Raw genomic sequence first — 19752 nt, forward strand, 5'->3', positions numbered from 1 at the left:
GGCAAATCCCTCAGGACCATCACGCAGCAAGATGTCACGAAAACCTACCGGAGGGTCGCCTATAAGTGAAGGAAGAAGAAAGATACAAAACAGGAGAAAGTTAATGTGAACAACAACACAGGACTCACAAAAGTGAAACAGTTTTGTACCAATACAGTATTAATTTAAAAACCCTTTAACGTTTTCCCTATTTCTACATAAATATGATATATTTCCACAGAGACCCTAAGTGAATTTAAAGTTAATCTAAAGCATATAAACCAGGACATTCATTTATTTACTGTGGGAAATCATCTCATCTAGAATATTTGTTTGCCAAAATATGTGAACCTCAAGAATTATACATTCAATCGAAGGGGAATTAGTAATTAGTTAATATATTTGCTTAAAATGGATTGATATTAGCATAGGAAAAAAAACTGTAAATACAAACTGTGGACCTGAAATTGCATGTATGACTTAAGAGTACTGTGTTTAGCCAATTTTAAGCAGTGTATTAACTTTGGATGCTGCTTATATGTCTGGCAAGATAAAAAGATTAACACCAAGAAAAACGAGGTGAGCATGTAAACCTATGGTATTTATACAGGCGTCTATCTAAAGTTATTGAGCGGTTTTCATAACTTCTGCTAAGGAGGTGGACACCATTTAGTTCCATTTCAATCGGCCGAGACAGACAAAGTATCAAAGAATACAGAAATATAAGCTCAGCAGTCAGCTTAAAAGACACACCACCCACCAACTTGAAATGGATTGCTGCTGCTTGACAGTGACTCATGGTTTGCTATAAAAAGTAAGAAGCTACTGTTTAATGAAACAAGAGATCCAAGAGGTCCATGTGACTGAGGCTGATATAGTTGCCAGCAGAAGGTGAACTGGTTCCAGGATGGATACTATACAACTCTCCACATATCTTTTAATCTCTCAGCCATACCAAGAAATAAATAAATCTGTGAACCACTATCAATCAGAGAGCTGTACAGTTGCTGTTAACCTGAATTTGGCATATATTTATATTGTTTATGCAAAAGTGTGAAGACGGATTGGTTTACAATAAAATAACATTTCTACAGTTTTAAACTATGTTCATTGGCATATAGATGTTTATATATTTTCGTATTATGTATGACATAACTATTCCAAAACTATGGCTATATATCTAGCAGACATGAAGTCCGAGGCTAGAGGGACATGAATTCTACCAGGTTTATTGGCAATGCATCCAATAGCTGTTGAAGGATTTCAAGCTCAAGGATAAATATAAACTAAAAGGTAAAACACAAGGTGCTGCTTCCACTCCTTGAGGAAGCCAGGATTAGAACTGTTGGACACCGTTTCTGGTTAACCTAGAAATCTATAATGTCGTAGACCACGGCAAAATGCACTGCTAAAAGTGTCCACATGTAGGAATAAAAACCACTGTCGAATTGCCCAAAAAAAATTACTGGCACTACCACCTCAAAACACACACGTTAAATGTTGCAAAGACCAGGCTTTGTGAGCAGTGCTTTAACTGTCTTTCCTATCCTCAGCCTTATTTTTGCAATTAAACACTAGCATGACCAGAGGCACTAAAATATTGGAATCAGAACTGGTTTCTATTTTTGGTGCAGTGAGTACACTCATCAATCAATTAGACTAGTTAATGAGGTACTATCTGTCTGCTTAGTTGTCCTCTAACTCTACATCCCTCACATTCTCTTCTCCATCCTCCTTTTTCCACTGCATACCTGAAAATTTGCTTGACCTTTTATTTTTGCAGCCCATCCCTGAAAACAAATGATCTTTGCTATAATTGTCTCAGGCCAGCATGAGCCAAATGAACAAAGAGACACACACAGATGTAGATACATTTGTCCACACATGCAAACAGACACACCATGATCTTAGCACCAAACACAGACTAAATCACATCAAAGCAAATAGATACAGACACTTGAAACTTACTGAGATCTGAGAATACAGTGGAATGTGAAAAGCAACGAACACACACACACACACTATTTAAAAAAAAAAGATTTATACTCAAACCTCTAATTCCATGTTTCACTTACTGTCATAATACCTTGCTTTCTATGTTTTTACAACTCATATTGGTTATGCCATGTATACCTCAGCACAACATTAGAGGAAATGGGGCATATGTACCTGAACTTCAATTACTTAAATATTCCCTACACAAAAGTAATGTGGTTGCTGGGCTTCACAACTGACCTACTTGCCCTTATAAACATAACAATAAAAACCTACCCCCTTATTCCTTTGCATTGAAAACTCCTCACTCCCACTCCTCTAGCTGCTTTGCCCTCACTTGACTTTTCTGTCTCCCAGGCTGATGTCATTTCATATCTGTTCCCTTGACATTTTTCACCCGTCTGGTCCTCTCTTCACACTGCAGCTGTTTTATGATTACAGTGAGCTACAGTGTTTCTTTATTTGCAACTTGTGTGGGTGACAATCTCAGAGTAATAAGTTAGATTTTTCACTGTCCTGAGCTGACATCTGCCTCCCAATAGGATGGTTGAATGTCCCTTATCTTTGTGTTAAGACATCCTTTCAATTGCCAGATGCTGGTGGAGCTGCTAATTGGTGCTTTTATAAAGTCAGGAGTGTGGGAACAGTCAATGAATTAAGCTTGAACAGGTGAAAAGCAGGTAGAAGTGTCAGCATGACTTGCAGCACACATGTACAGCTTCTCTTTTGCAGGTGCAAACTCCAATTGGACCAATTATAAAAGTCACAAAGCATATTTTCTCATATTACAAGGTTAAAACAAGGTTTTACAATAAATTTGCATTAAATAATGTTTTCATTTTGAAGCATTTAAAATGCACCCTGCTGAAAATCTTTGACTGGCAGTACAAAATAATAAAAATCCCCTACCACTCGGATTTTGAAACCAACAACTGAAAGAAATGTTTTAGAGAAACAACAAAGAAAAGTGACTTTGCTGCATACACCTAGAAGATTCCATTGTATCTTAAGGTTTCAGAAAGCTAAATTTAAGACTCTTTATGGCTTCCTTTAAATCAACCTTAAAATGTGTTTTGGGCCTAAACAAAAAGTAAAGTAAAGCTGGCAGAGCGGCCTGTTCTGTTTGAAGATGGATAAAGAAAGAATCCAAAAGTAGAAACAGTAGAGAAAAAAAAAATATGTCTAGGTGTGCTTATTTTGAAAAAGTAATTTTAGCAACACACCAAGAAATTCTGCACAGATGTTGTATACTGTACTACCACCCACTGCTCTACTTTAATGCCAACAGTGATAACATAGTGCACAACTAGGAGGAGGAATGTAGTCATTTTATTAGTCACTCTTCCTAAAGCTAGCACTGAGACATCTGGTGATTAACCTTTAGAAGTCCTCCCTTAAATACATTCAGATAATAATTGGAACAAGGTGTACTTGTACACCATCGATGAACCACCTGCAATCAGCCTTCAGAGGGAATGTTTCAGACTACAAATCCTAATTAGAAAATAATGGCCTTTGAGTACTCAACAGGTTCGGACAGGACCCTTCCCCCCTGCATTTCAGGAGCCGTCGTCCCTCACTTTCTGGGGGTAGCACATGGTGATCCATCCATCAATCAATCCATTCATATTTTCATATCTCCCTGTCTGCCACTATGGCCACCTGACACTTTTCTCTACACATAAGGATTATGCACTGTGCAAACCCTCTCTGTTCTCCTTTTATAACCTTTTTTTTCCCTCCATGGCAATGTCCCTCCCTCCATCCCTACCTCCACAGTGTGTGAAAATACAGGCTTAATCCCTCCCTTCTCTCAATCCCTCCGTTGAAAGAAAGAAAGGATATAAGCACATTACAAATCTCATTACTAGGCTTTAGGTATGCCTCTGTGCATGCCTACGCTGCATAAAACTACCTCATCAGCTGTTTACAGTAGGTAAGAGGGGCAGGTACACAGAGGGCGTCTGTCTATAGAACACATCCACAGTTTGTGCAAACTGCATGTGGGTGATTTTCTAGTGTATTTGTGTATGTGTGTTTGCCATCATTTAACAAGTGAGGTGGGCAATGAGAGCTACGAAATTTGCATAAGTCGTGGCTAAGAACAGAGAAACATTCACTCACATGGAGACAGAGACATGCACAGCTCATTATTCTGTCCTATTCTATTACATTCTGTGCACAGTTTTAAGGTGTCAGATGTGATTAGTTATGCCTGATTATGATTCATATTCACATTATTCTGTTATAAATTCATGTTTACTGGCCACGCTGCGGTATGTGCTGAGGCAGAACAGGGTGCTGATAAACATGTCAGATTGACACAGCTGACTATTTCGTTGCTGTCAAAAGGGGTAGCTGCGTTCATTTATGCCAGTTTGCACCACTAATCAACAACTAAAAAAACAACAACAACAAAAAACAAAACAAAACAGGAAGCTAAGGGAAGTGCACGACTGCAAAAGGACCTAGAGACATGGCATGTAATCAAGTTAAATAAATAAATAATTTTCTATGTATTTTTATGCTTCTTTACATCTAGATAATAGTAAAACTGACCACATCTATCACTAATTGTTATTACTAAATAAATGTTTCATTAATATTCCAGCCTTAACTTAACCTTTAAAAATTCACCGAGGCATGAGTTTGTGTGGAGAAAAAAATAAATAAATAAATAGATACACGCACACACTTGCAGACAAAGACACACACAACTCAACTCCACAGACCATAAGTGGCTCCACCAAAGAGTCCAGCTTGGCCGCTGGCCTTTCCTGCGAGACTCCAGGGGTGCTGGCGCAGAGCAGGGTGAGAAGTGGAGAACTTCTCCACAAACAATGAGCTACAGTCTCTCACTGCTGCACTCACAGCTCAGCAGAGCACTCTGGGCAAAAACCCTTTTCCTCCCCGAGTGCTAAACTGAGCCATTTAAGAAGGCCTTCCTGCCTACAGCTATCAGACTTTTCGACAGTCCATTTGTCATTCTGTGGATGCTCTTATCCAAAGTGCCCTATAGAACCACAAGAGTTTACATTTTCAGTGTCTGTGCCCCTGGAGAAATGAATCTTCTAACCTTTGCAGTGGCAGTGCCTTGCTAAGTTATTTCAAATATAATAAATGCAATACAAATGCACTGAGATATGGTAACAGACTGCATCTTCTAGTGTTCTCTTTTTTTTTACTGTATTTATATAGTAAGTTATCAAATCCTGGTTTTATTGACGCCTCTAAATAAACTGCTTCTACTGTAACTTGCGACACGGTTAGCAGAATAATGTGAGATACAGTGTGAAGTGTGAAAGGCTGAACTGCTTTTAGGTGACATACCCATGGTGACAGAAGGAACAACAGGATCTATGGAGGAGGGTTTAGCTTTGACTGGGATGGGTGTGGTTGGTCCATTTACCATCACATGACCTGCACAGGAGTATAAAAATACAGTTATTCATTAAATTCAGATGCACTCAGTAACTTATGTAACCAACTGTGAAGGCAGGAAAAACAGTAGTTGTAGTTGGAACAGTGCGACAGTTTATTGATTGCACAGCATTGCGCTCTCTGCTTTGACCTAAGGCTTGTAGTCAGGCTTGTTGTTCTACACTGGTTTTACTAAATGAGGCTCAGTTTGAATTTTTGAAAAATAATATGCACACTTGTTCAGCACACTTTTTTACATAACACATTTTCTAGTAAAAAGGTTGGTATTCGACTAATCATATGCTATATTTTCATGTACTGAAGTTGCCGTTGTCAGCTCAAGTACTGCATGCAAAGTGTTACTAAAGGCAAAGAAACAAGTGATGGGATAACTGAACATAATGTTGAACGTGTGTTATTCAGAAACCATGCTGTAAATGTCACAGCTTGTGATTAGGAAATTAGTATAAAATTATTAATTCCTGGTTACTTTTGAGTGTGAGTGTGTGTGTGTGTGTGTGTGTGTGTGTGTGTGTGTGTGTGTGTGTGTGTGTGTGTGTGTGTGTGTGTGTGTGTGTGTGTGTGTGTGTGTGTGTATATACACATAATGTGTACTGACCCAAGTAGTGCAGTAGTTTCTGGGCTCGGTTCTGAGTGGGTTTGAGGTTGAAGAGTTCCTGATTCTCATCGATGAACTGAGTGTCCACGGTGGAGTGGAGGAACTGGTGGTTGGACAGAACATTCTGGAGGAATGGGATGTTGGTCTGGAGACAAACAGAGTAAAGGCCTTTTTCGTTATCTTTTTAAAGCATTTGACTGTTTCTGAAAAATCTATTGCTTAAACTAAAGCAAATATAAACTGAAAAAACAACACATTTTGTAAAGAGAAACTAGAGAGTCAACACAGCAATCGCTTTGCTCTTGTTGTATAAGAAAAAATTAATTACTTTAAAGAAAAGACCGCAGTTTGTTTGAAGAAAACATTTAAGAGCTAGGTGTTAGACATTTGTGAAAGTGCACACAAAGCACACCTACACACTGGTAAACACTAAATTGGTGGCATCACAGAAACCACATTAAAATAGCAGCAAGCTCAACACAGCGCAATCTCAGCTGCAGCAGACACACACAAACTCTGAGCAGAGGGAGAAAGTCAACTGTTAAAAGTAATTACATTCCGTTTCTATTTTGTTGTCATTTGTTTTCACTCAAAAGTATGATCATGCCAATTAAGCTCTCCAAATTAACAGAGAGGGAAAAAGATAAGAGAAGAGATGTAATTGTTGTAGTTAATTTCATTACTTGATTTGTTGTTTGACTTTATCCCACTCATGTAAGCCTATCTTAACGCGGGTAGTTCACTTTGAATTGTTGTAGAAGGCAGAAAAAGAGAAAAGGGGGAGTAAATGAGGAGAGACACTGACAGAGGGAGAAAGGGGGAGAGAGATTAGAAGGGTAGAAAGGGAATGTACGCTGGAAGGAAAGAGAAATGACGCTGTGTTAATATGTTCTTGAAGAAGATTCAGACGCATTTACGGTCCCCAAGGGAAAGTTGAGAGTGAAGAAATGTCAACTGTGTGAAAAGATTATTTCTCAAGTCAAATGTACTGAGTGTTAAGTGGCATTTTAAAGAAGAAAAGCCCTGCCTCTTATGACCCACCAACCAAGGATTGCCATAATTTACAAATACACACAACCAGACCTCAGAACTAAGGGCGAAACCCCACAATGCATAACACAAAATCCTTTTAAGTATATCTACACACAAACACAACCCACAGACAGAATTAAGAACCACACATTGGGCATTTAGTTGACAGTTAAACCCAGAGTGACTTTGAATAAATGGTTCAACACAATTACTTCAAATTCCCATAATTAGCAGCAGGTAGCTGGGCAAAAAACAAACCACTCAGACACAGCCAGATTATCAGAGAAAGACAGATTTAGTGGGAAGATCAATGTGATCAGGTGATTAAAGGACATGCTGCTCACCAAAATGATGTGTACAAAGCAGGGGCTGAAATATATTATACATATCAATATACGTGTCCGTTACCGGTGGAAAAGGGTAACTGAGAAACTTTGAGATTGTCTTTCCACACATTCACATTCCCACTGAGGGAAGAGCGGATTTAATTTTCAAAGGTACACATGCACACACAAAATGATACTCAGGATCCCTGCTCTACAAAGGAGAACTGGACTGGAGAGAAAAGGAGAGAGCCAATGATTCCCATGGATGTGCTACACTGCCAATCCTTGGGCTACAACACTGACTTCTGCTGATTTGTATAAAGGAAATAAGATTTCGAAACATGTGGGCATTATCCGCTGTTCCCTTAGTGATTACCATTACAACTGCATTAGAATATAAATTGCATACTTGCATACCTGAGAAAAATAAGCGGATAGATATTGTTATATGGGTATTGTTGTATGGATATTGTTTTATTGGACATTTTTATTGGATCATAATCAAGGACAGCCAAATGCAGACTGGCAATGCATGTTAGTGTAAATGAATGTGATTAAAAACCTTTGTTATTATTCCTACACCATAAACGCACTTGTAGGGTAAAGAATATGTCTCACATTTCATTAGGCAGTTTTTCTCGCTAAAGTTCACTAATGAACAGAAGTAATGTGAGAGAGATCAGATCTTTTGGAGGTGGCATCATATTTATCATTCAGCCATGAGTAGGATCCATCTTATCTCAACCCTTGGCAAGAAAGGTAATTAGAATATTTACAAAAATGTTTAACCTAATCCTTTAAAAAGGTACAGTATGCATCTTTTTCTTTTTTCCCCTAGAGATATTTTCAAAAATGGGTTATTGTGGAGAGAAAACTGATTAATGGAACTGCTCCAGTAGCAGTGCAGAGATATTAAGTTTTTGAGTTATCTGACCAAACAGAAAATTTCCAAATTTTCTGTTTGATTAAGTTTTGGAACATTCTCATATTTTCACAATGGTACCTATCTGATGTGCTGTGCAGTGTGGCAGAACAGATTGAAGCAGAGATTGAGGGCTGGTAACAAAACTGATGGTTTATATTTCAATGTACAACGCCACCTGAGTAAGAAGTATTTCCTTTGTATCCAGGAGGGAGATTCTACTGACAGCAAATATTTTCTGCACTACACCAGAAAGTACCAAAAATACAAGGTCAAAGGTTGAAAAGAAAAATGTGTACGTGAAAGAGTAAAATGTTATAATTTGTGTTTGTTTTCTGGAGGAGTTTTTTGACCTTGGACTATTTTGAGGTTTCAATAGCACAAGTTTGAAAATGTTCCTAATTTTCCTATGTTTGATGTCATCTTGATCTAAAATTTCTACGTGTAAACAAAACTTCATAAAAAATGGAAAATATGGAGAAGGACAGAGATGGAATGAGTGACAAATAACACAGACATTATTAATGAAAGACTCAAATAATCAGAGGGAAGATACAGGCAGCATTAATACACAGAGGTTTTCCTTTTCCTCTCTGCTGTACCAGATCAATGTGTTCATTATCAGGCTGCTGTGTAAGCCTGTGGCTACCATACGCGCGCACTCGCTCTCTGTGTTTCCGTAATGATGTGAAAAGTACCCCCCTCCCAACATACACACAGACACACTTTCTCCTCTCACTCCTCGGCATCTCTTCTTCTCTTTTTATTCTACTCTCAGTAATATCGTGCACACACACACACACACACGATAGAGGCCCTTCCCTGATTTGGATGCCCTGTAACAACTGCTTGGCTACAGCTCTCAGAGCTATGTGCACAGCATCCCAAACACACACATGCACGCACGGGTTCCTGACAGTAATGATTGTGGCTTCTGCTCCCAAATGATTTTCAGATTGCCAACACGAACATCCACAGGCCTTTGACTTCTTTATTACCTTTAGGGGTAAAGTAAACATGTCCGGAGTTTGGTTTCACACTTGTAACTCTGGGAGATTGTCTGCTCAACTAGGGCAGATATTTCAAGAAATATTTGACAACTTTGAAGTAGCAAAGACATGAAAATTCCCCCCATGTTAGGAGCTGCTCTGAAGGTTGACACTTCTATCGTAGTAGACTATGCTTTTTTATTTTGGGAGAATTTTTCTAATGTAAAACAAAAACACTGGTGAGTGCATTTGACTGCAAACATATTGTAATCTGAAGGAGGGATCCATATGAAACAGTTTGTCCAGTTTTATTGAATAACACTACTGCACCTTTATCACTTTTCCTTTTGCTTGGACAAAGCTGATTTAAAACCCTGCTGTGTTTCATATGCAAGCCTGAAGTCAGCTCCCTTCACTGCAACTAATCTGGAGTACACCACTTTGTTGTGCAATCCACTTTACTCATGCCACTCTCAATGTGAGGACAAGGTGGACAAGGAAAACAGGGAGAACACCACCAGTTTGTTGAATTAATTTATTTTGTGCCCGTTTCACACCAGAAGGCAGCTGTGGTTTAGTTGGTAAAGCAGTTGTCTACAGAATCAGTGGTTTGCCTCCTGGTTCTTACTGGCTATACATTAAATAGTTCTTGGACAATACACCCTTAAAACACTCCCCTGTAAATAAAGCTGGTCTATTCATAGCACAGTTAAATGGTCTACAGCCCTCTCATGAAAAACATCTGGACACACTGACATTTCCATTTCATTAGTGATGCCCACTTGTTTGTTACAGGCTTGCAAGGGGGCTAGAAATAATCCCATCTGAGACTAGGTAAGAGGCAGGGTAAAACATCAGGAAATAAAGCATACATGCAACATCTAGTGTAGAGACAACTCAAATTGGATGCGTTTACAAGGACTTAAGTAACTAGATTAAAGTAGACTCTCTCTGTAAAGCTGATTTTTTAACTGTCATGTAAATGGAAAAGCTGGTTTATGAAATCAGGGTTAGGATTAGGGAAACCTGCTTTCCCCAGAGTTCTGTAAGAGAATGCAGATTTCTTTGCCATGTATAGACATAACCAAGTTTCTAATCTGTTCTTTCCAACTAAGCATGTGCATGACAAAAGGCTGCAGACAGGAATACGCTGCCGAGTGAAAGAATGAATGAACAAAAGGAGAGATTATTAATGGGGCGCCTCTTTCTTTTAAAACAAAGTCTGCCTAAGGTCATGCAAATATGTATATGCAGATTTCTATTAACAAGCTTAAGTGCACGAAAAAGTTATTGCATGATTACCTGAGAAAGCAGATTCCTCAGAGTTCCCCAATTACCTAAGTGCTTGTGAACGCAGTCATTCACACCTACAGGCCACCCCCATTAACCTAATCTGCATCTCTTTGGACTGTGGAAACCTCTCTGAAAGACCTCAGCCTTCAGCACTGATCCCCCTTCTGTCTCAATATATCATGCTGCTTAGCATTTTCTAGTGATCACCACTTGCAAATACTTTATGTTTGCCGGTTTATATAGCCTAAAGCAAGAGACACTGTTCTGCAAGTTTTATTTTATGAGGCTACTGTAGAGGTGCTTTAAGCACAACTAGATACAAAAGTCAAAGAGAGAACAGGTGCAGATTGAGTTTGAATTTTGGATTTCGAATCATGCAAGCATTACACTCACAATGATCTCTGTCTTACCCCAACACAAACACTCTGTCACACACAGCCTCTATGCTCCCTCAGTGATTAGGAGTTGAATAGGGGAGCTGTCAGGTCATTCATCTTTTCCTTTCCTTTTCTCCTCTGTCTTCCCTATCCCCATCCGTCACGCCTTAACCGCTGGCCCGGACACATAAACAAGATCAACGCACACACAAAGCCTGAGGAGCCTATGTACACACACTCGCATAGACATGTAGGGGATGTCTCACACTCATATTGGCTACAAATTTACTCAAGCAGACAAGTCATGCCAAAAATAAACACACACACCTCTGCCTTTTAAAGAAACCCAAAGGCAGAACCCTAGCAAATGTATACAAACTCAGGCAAACATTTATGAAGCAAGACTCCCAGGAACCCAGGGCTTAGGATATAACACACAACACACATTGCCCAACATGCACACAATGAAACACGTATAGAACAACACCACAAAGTGCTGCTGTGATGCTTTGGTCTCGGTTAGCTGCTAATGACTTTCCTGCAGTCCACTGATTGGTTTGTGTGTGTGTTTACACTCTTGTCTTTGCATCTTTATCTTTAAGTGACTGCAATGTAATATGTCAAGGCAACAGCACTGATCATCACACTCTGTTCTGATGTGTCAAACAACTGTGATCGCATTTCTTCCTCCATTTCTTTTTTAAATTCAATTTCACGGCTTAATTCCTAATTCCTTGCACACCATCTTTGTCCTCTAATTCAAACCCCTTGTCCTCTTGCTCAAAGTAACCACCGACTGCTCACTGTGCCAGCCACTGAATATTACCATTGGCCTTTGTAGCCATAAAATATAAATCAGAAAATGTTTTTAGTGCCAAGGAACAGCTACAATGGTTTCAACACTCTGAATAGTCTCTCTCTCTCACACACACTCACACTCACACTCACACTCACACTCACACTCACACTCACACTCACACTCACACTCACACTCACACTCACACTCACACTCACACTCACACTCACACTCACACTCACACTCACACTCACGGCGTGTAGGGCTCACTATAAAGATAAGAGATTTCTGAATGAACATATTATGGCTATGCCTAAAAATTAATCTAGAGTCAGTGCTTGGATGGGACTTTTTTCTTAAATGAAATTTAAAAAAAAAAAATAATAATAAATCGGATTGGTGATCTTTCCAGTAATAACTTCTGCCACTGCTGTTTCTATCTTCATCAATAGAATGGTGGCTAGAAATATTTCTTTTATAAAGAAGTTCATGTGATATGATTAAGTCTGCAAAAGATGGATAAATAAGTAGAACGGCTAAGGCTACTTTGTTAAGTATCAGCATGCATCTGTGTACCTGGGGTTTGAAACAAAGAACATGTAATCCAGCTTTGATCCCTTATTGATTTCTGATATACTTAATAAAGATATGCAAAGGAACAGGAGGAGAGAAAAGAGGTAATCTTTTTTGAGCTATATCGTACAGAGACTGTGCTGAGCTGTTTCCAATGCTGCAATAGGGGAATGCTCTTATTGTGGTAGCTATGTTTCAAGTTGCCTTCCTGTGAGCTGGCACTGGCCATGGTGCTGAACTTGACATCAAAGACAGGACATTACTGGGGCTACATACAAGAGCTAGCAAACTGTTGGCTACTGTTGACAAGTTATGTGTGGGATGATTACAGTGTTCAGTAGGAGGAAAAAAGGATTCAAAACATCAACAGTAATTAATCTATCTGTAGGTTTACCAATCTGACTTTAAGCTATTACGCAGCATACAATTATTATAAAACCAAAAGGTGATTTGTCAGTTTCCCTCCTTACAGGAGGCTACAAGGAAAATGCTTCATAGCTGTAAATGTTTTTTTGTTTGTTTGTTTTTCTTTATTAATGGGACTGACAGTTTTTCTCAAGTGCTCTGAACTAGAAAGGCTCACATGTCAATGCCAGCTGATTTACAGTGGTTGCTAAAGTTCACACTGTCCTCCAGGGAAAATAAGAACTCACAAGCTGAACTCAGAAATGAGATAATGAGACACAATAAAGAGGAAACACACAAAAAAGGGTAAATTTCTGCATAACAGACACATGATTACTAAATGTATGGTCTACATTTTGATAACCAGCAATAACCGGCGAGATAAGTTTATTTTACTACCTACAGATACATTTACGTGTTTTCTGTGACTCAGACTCATCTTGTCTCAAAAAAAATGGGTTGCTGAACTAGCTAAAAAAGACCTTCTCAGACTCTTTCAGGGACCCTGAGACACAAGCTTATTAAAAGAGATTGCTACTTAGTGGTATTCTGGGAATCCTTAAGCAGTAGGCCTGTGACGCATTAAATGACTCGTGGTGTACTCAAAACTCACAGTGTGTCTCGTCAGACTATGTTAGCAGGTGCTTGGTCTTCAGTGGTAATTATATTTGAACTTCATCATCTTCCTCTTAGTAACTTGGAAAACGGGAAAAGTATTTCATTGCCTTTCAACACGTGAACTCAAAATCACGTGACTTGATCTTTAAAACTATTTTTTTTTTTTTAAATGATGCAGCAATATCCTCCATTGTTGGGGTATTATATGTGAAAACAAACATCTCACCTCAAAAATACAAACCACTGAACCATAGATCCTTTGAGAGTTTTGAAACAGCACAAGACAGCAGGGAATCCTTCAACATTTTAGAGCCTGGGGAACACATTAGGAATGCATAGTTTTTCACAGGGATCCCAGCTCAATAAACCCTATTACTACTTCTATCACACAAACATCCCCCTAAAGCAGAACTGGAGTCTATCTGATCTAAAAGTATAGCATAAACTGATATTGTACTACCAGACAGTGTGGATGCTCTACTGGTGACATTGCTTCACATATGAAAAGACTAATCTCCGAACACTATAAATAGATACACATTGGGAGACTGGGTTGCTAAAGACAATAATGGTGCCCACTAACTTTAAAGGACAGCTCCTGTTACTTGTAATTATGCACAACAGAGCACCTACAACATCCAAAGTAAACAAGAAGGTTATGTTAGTAACACTTAAAGTAATTTGAATACAATACTCCTGAGAATTGTTGGGTATAAGACTGGTTTAATCACTTCTACACTTAATGAGAACCAAAAATCCAAATTATCTTTTAATAGGAAGAATGCCACACATCAGCCTCCAAACTCTTCATTGTACTTTACAGTCAGCAAATGCTTCAGGTAGTGGAGAGCTTATAATAGTTCAAGTAGTGTCTCGTTCCGTCTGCGGTTACTTGCTCACCTGTCAAACGTGAGATTTATTTTGTGGTTGATGTGTAGTTTAATATCTCCTCCACTACCACCAGCTCAGCAGAAGGTTTTACTAATGGGTTATGAATGTTAACTCGCCAACAGGAGTCACTGGAGTATTGATAATGAACAAACTCCCAGCATGCCTGTGTCGATTAAAGCTTTTGAAAATGTTTTTAGCTCAGGAATGAAACATGAACTTCGTAATCTTGCTGTGAGACCTCAGTGCGTGCAGACCCAGGGATGGATTATAGCTAAATGAAACTCACTACTGATAAATCACAAAAAAAATGCTTTCATTTCCTCTGAGAGTCATAATCATTTGTTTCAAAGCTTCATTTAAACTATTAATTTTACTTTCAAACGTAAAGCTACTGTAGTTCCTAATATAAAGACTAATGTTAGATATGATTAACCATCACCTTAAACCAAGATCCATGACAAGACACATAAACCTATTAATGTAATGAACATTTCTGCCCTAAGCCTAAACCTCTTTTATTTTACTGGAGGATTATAACACAGAAAATCATTTCTTATCAAATTATTCCTACCTGCTATGTCTCAAACAATGGCTATGCATCATTTTGGATCCCGAGTCATAGTTCAAAGAGATCCTGAGGCCGAGATATTGGATGTAAAAACTCTTTGGTTTCTAAGCATAAGGCCATTGTCATGTGGTTTAAATAGTCTGGGGAAGAATATAGAGAAATCAGTTGAGGTGGACCAAAAGTATATCAACCCTACAGGTGGAACCGCACTCGTTAAAAGAAACCTTGACCTGTAAGTTCTTAAGTTCTATTAAAAAAAACTGTAGTTGCATTCTGACCAACATGTGTAATTATCAAGTACCAACTACACACATAAAAACTATATAGTGTACCATTTCAAAGCCCTTGTGTCAGGTTCGGGCTAATTGAATATGTGCTCTACATGCCTTAAAAATAAATTGCCTGTCAGGAACAAATGTTTTCCTACAGTAAGGTGGATAGGGTCTTCTTAACACAAGATATACAAATATCTGACTGAACATCATGACTGTAATCTAAAAATAAGGTTAGAAATGTTTAGCAATAAATCGAGTACCATATTTGCCTGGTATGTTTTTACTATGCAGGTACAAAGCCATTGCAGCTTTCAACACAAAAACTTCATTAGGCACAATGTTAGGTTATAGGCAAAAACATGATTTGGTTAGGTTCAGGGAAATTTGGGTTAAAAAAGTAGCAATCGACAAAAATTACAATGTTGACCGTTTGTATGAAACAGGAAACTAACTGGGTTACAAAGACCCTATTTTTTTCAGCCTCCCTTACCACCTCCATAAGTTGACTGTCACTTTTAACTTATGTGACCAACACAACTGTTGTGAATAAAAATGACAACAACAGTGTAACAAGTCATGCTACTTTAATAGACTGTTCTGAAATAAACCGGACTCTGCTCGCATCTTTCCCCTTAGTTAGCTTTTTTTTAAAATTAAATTTAAGCAAGCATCCACAATAAATGTTGTAATTACTTCAGGGTTACTACATGTGAAAAAAGCAAATCCATGCGAAACAGGATTCACTGAATTATATGTTGTTTATTAGGGAACCAAGTAAAGTGTGTGTCAACTGTGAGTGTCTCACCCTCATCATGTTCACCATGGGTTTGGTATGAAACATCATTCAACCAGCCTCCATTTACTGCACCAGCAGGGTAATGGGCTAAGTCTCAATATCCTGTTCTGTCAAATAAATGCATCTCTATTAATGGGCTCTCTGTATCGATGACTACTGCGAAAAGGGGATTCATCTTTGTATTCACACTACTAAATAGTAAGGTAGGATAGCTAGGCTCCTTTTTAAAATGCTAACTAAAATAGAAATGTTGACAACCAACCAGACCATATTTAATCCTTCGCCTAACATCTATGGTTCTGGATGATACCTTTAATGCTAGTCCAACCGATGGGAGCCCAAAACACCAAATGACTAACATCTGCCTCTTATTTACAGAATGTACTATAACAGTCTAGATTTTCTCAGCACAGAACATCATGCATTATTTATTGGTATACTTTTATAGCCTCATCATGGTTGCCTGCAATTTTCTAGTAAGTATTTATAGGCTTTCACATTTGGTTTTTAATGCTCTTTGATTAGGGTTCCTGCTCCTCCTCCTACTACTGCTGCTGCTACTCCATGTGCGTGTGTTTGAAACTGTGTATACCTAAGCTCAAGTGCGCTGACCATAGTGCTGAAATGTCTGTCTGGGAGCAGACACTCAAAGTAACAGACCTTTATAACCCTTAACAGCTGGAAAAGCACATATGAAACCCTGTTACATTTACTTGTGCTAGTAAACCATGCCAATGACCCAGCATGAGAAACACTAGGGCTCTGGCAATAGCACACTTGCAAGTCAATGCAGCTTTTTAGCAATGTTACACCCGGATTCAACAAGTCATAGGTTCCTACTGGGAGAAACGTCCATTAGATACATTTACTTAACCATAATGTGATTAGAGCTAAATGAGGTTGAGCCAATATAAACATGCTCTTGTTTTGTTCTAATCTCATAGACAGAATAAGCTTTGTGCAATTTAAGCTGTGTTTTTAAAGGGCATTTCACTTATGTAAACACCTTAGTCCAACTATGACTTTCCATTGGAGTTTTAATAGCCTTTTTGCAACACATGGCACTCCAACTGCCTGGTGACAGATGCCAAAGATGTCAGCTGGTGAGAAACTCGAGTCTGCTCCTTCAGGTCTTGAGGACTCTAGGCTAAAAACAAACTTTGTGGGCTTTAAGTGGTGCAACTTTCATTTGGGAATCATCTATGTACATGCTGTACAATGTTAAAAAGAAAAAGTCAAGATAAATTGTGTGGCAATTGTCTAACAAACACCCACGAGGATGATCTACTGTATTTGTAACAAAAAATGGCTGATTAATGATAAATACCACTAGTTATGTATTCTGTATTAATAGCACTATCTTCTGCAATGCAAACGATTCAACATGTGAGACATCATAGAAGAATCATTGGACCAGTTCTATAGGCTCATTATTAGTTATAATCTGATCATTTCTTTCTGTAACGCACACAAACATCCTGCATTTCAAACAAAAACAAATGTCAAAAAAACTGCAGCTTATATCTAGTGAAACAAACTCATTTGCAATCTTTTCATTTGCACCTCCCGGCTTTGTACTGGATTTCAACACTTAACAGCCTTTTTCTAACACCTCATTGAGTTCCTGTACAGACCCATTTGTGTAGCCCCACACACTAAGCTCCCTTTTATCCATTTTCTTTTGTCATTTCAACTGTAACTTGCACCAGCACAAAATGCAACTCACTCTTAAAAACATTGGCTTATATATTTAATTTTCTTTTATCCCGCATCCCTCAAGTCATTTCTGCCCCGTGTCTGTACATCTCAGAGTATTTGTCAAGGTTTTACACCTAAAGCAGTACAGACAAATGAGGCCCGGCATGTTTTTCTCGTACTCCATTGATGACTGCCCATGGCTAGTATAAAGTCCTGGTAGCAGTAACTGGGAAATTATTTGAAGACACTATTACTGATGTCGGGGAAATAAATAAAAAGAACGACATGCAAAGGGTTCCAAGAGCAAAATTAGAAGATAGACTTGTGCGGCTGTGGTGTGCATGTGTCTAACTTTGTGTGTCTGTCCTTGTCTCTCATTACACCTAGATTGAGACAAATAGAGGGGGATCTGCCCTTCGATTTAAACCTCCACACCATTTACCCCTGACATCACAGTGCAGCCAGACAGTGAGTGTCTGTGTGTTTTCCATTTAGGTTTTTGTGGTGTGCGTCTAACTACAGGGTGTGCTGGCCATGTCCTGATTTGTGTAATACTATGGTGTGTTTATGTGTGCAATCATGCAATCATGTCAATCTGTGTATGGGAGTCTATCCTCAATAATGTGTGTGTGTGGATGCAAATTAACTCACTAAAATGTATGTTCAATGTGTGCCCATGTGGGAAAAGTGTGTGCGAGAGAGACAGAATGCAAGCATTTGACACGTTGGTGATTATGTGTGACATATTTGCGTGCAAGGATGCACAATAAGTCCATTTGTTTTTGTGTTGCTTATATGTACCCAATGTGTCTCACAAACTCGATGTGACTCATTTATACACATTCATAATTTGTCCACACTTGATGACAAACCAGCCAAATAAGCACATTACAAAAGGGTCGATTTGTTTATTTTTACAAGACAAAACTATTATTTAAAACATCTCCCCATGTTCTCTCTCTTCACATCCACACAAGTATATAATTACAATTGATAAAGTTCTGTCTTTTGATTTAAAGCTACAATATGCAACGGTTGGAAATCAAGTTAGCTGTAGCATGAGTTTTAGTCCACTCGCCTCATCACTGTGTGAAAGCCTGTGGCATCTCAGATATGTGCAAGGAACCCTTTTGCATTGACATGGGATGCACAGGGTTTGACCATCTTTGATTGGCTGGAGGGGTGAGCTTCACCCAACAACCTTTAGAAGCAAATGTCTGCAGTACTGCTCATGTTCTGTCACAAACGAATTCCGCAGTACTTCTCATTAAGATAACTTGAAATAAGAAAATGAGATTATCTATATTAACATCTTTAAAAGGGGTACACTGTATTGTAGCTTTAAGATGCACATTTTTCATCTAATATCTGATATGCCCTAATGTGCATCCAGATGAATATTTCATATTATATATGAGGTGAGAAACCACAGTGACTTCACTAGTGAACGAAATTTAAAAAAAAAAAGTCTGATGGGGTTGTTCAGCCCTGGGTCAGTAGGCCGAGTCCCCTGCAACGGTTTTCACTTTGAGGGCTAATTTGGCCTGACCGAACCAGAGCAGGTCTGCCCTCCTTCTGATTAAGTGCAGAATTACTCAGAAGGAACTAAAGAAGATCTTGCCAATCTCCCCTGCTTAGTTCTCAGGCAAAGGGGGGAAAAAGTCTCTCCCCTGTGCAATCAACTGCAACGTGATTGAACTGTGCACGCTGCAATGTTCTCACTAAATGTTTGAACCTAACCTAACACATTTTTAGTTGCTTGTGATTTCTCTGAAAAGATAATATAATTCACAAGCCTCATATGTAAATCAGCAACTTTGTCAGTAATAGGATTTTCTCCCCACTGGTGAACTTGCTTCATCCATCAGCCAGCAGTAGGTCATGTTATTTCATTCAGCAAGGTCACTCTTACTGACAAAAGGACTGGATGTTTGATTAATTGTAAATCAACGAGCCATAAATCCAAGCTCTGTAAACTGCACAATACAATTAGCTGAAATTATGTACCAAATTAGTCCTTGGTGGACCTTGCTTTGAGGAAGGTTTGGATTGGTAGGGTAAAAATACACTGGCCCACAGCAGGTGGAAAAAAAAATGACAGTAAAGTGGGAGAAAGTAGGATGGCAGGTAAATGCTTGGAAAGGAGAATTGAAGAGGGAGGTGAGACAGATTGAGAAATA

The 19752-nt window shown here is 38.7% G+C and overlaps 1 protein-coding gene across 1 annotated transcript in view; it reads right to left on the reverse strand.

Moving 5' to 3' along the window:
* The window catches only part of pcxb (pyruvate carboxylase b), a 255727-nt gene that overhangs the window by 54511 nt on the left and 181464 nt on the right, over positions 1-19752 (reverse strand). The window contains exons 13-15 of the mRNA XM_067525430.1: positions 6014-6158; positions 5305-5394; positions 1-59 (exon numbers count right to left, since the gene is read on the reverse strand). The exon at positions 1-59 is cut by the window's left edge and continues 163 nt beyond it. Of these exons, the coding sequence (XP_067381531.1) occupies positions 1-59; positions 5305-5394; positions 6014-6158 (294 nt within the window). The remainder of the gene's footprint in view (positions 60-5304; positions 5395-6013; positions 6159-19752) is intronic.

This window comes from Channa argus, chromosome 12 (assembly GCF_033026475.1).
Source record: "Channa argus isolate prfri chromosome 12, Channa argus male v1.0, whole genome shotgun sequence".
NCBI lineage: Eukaryota > Metazoa > Chordata > Actinopteri > Anabantiformes > Channidae > Channa > Channa argus.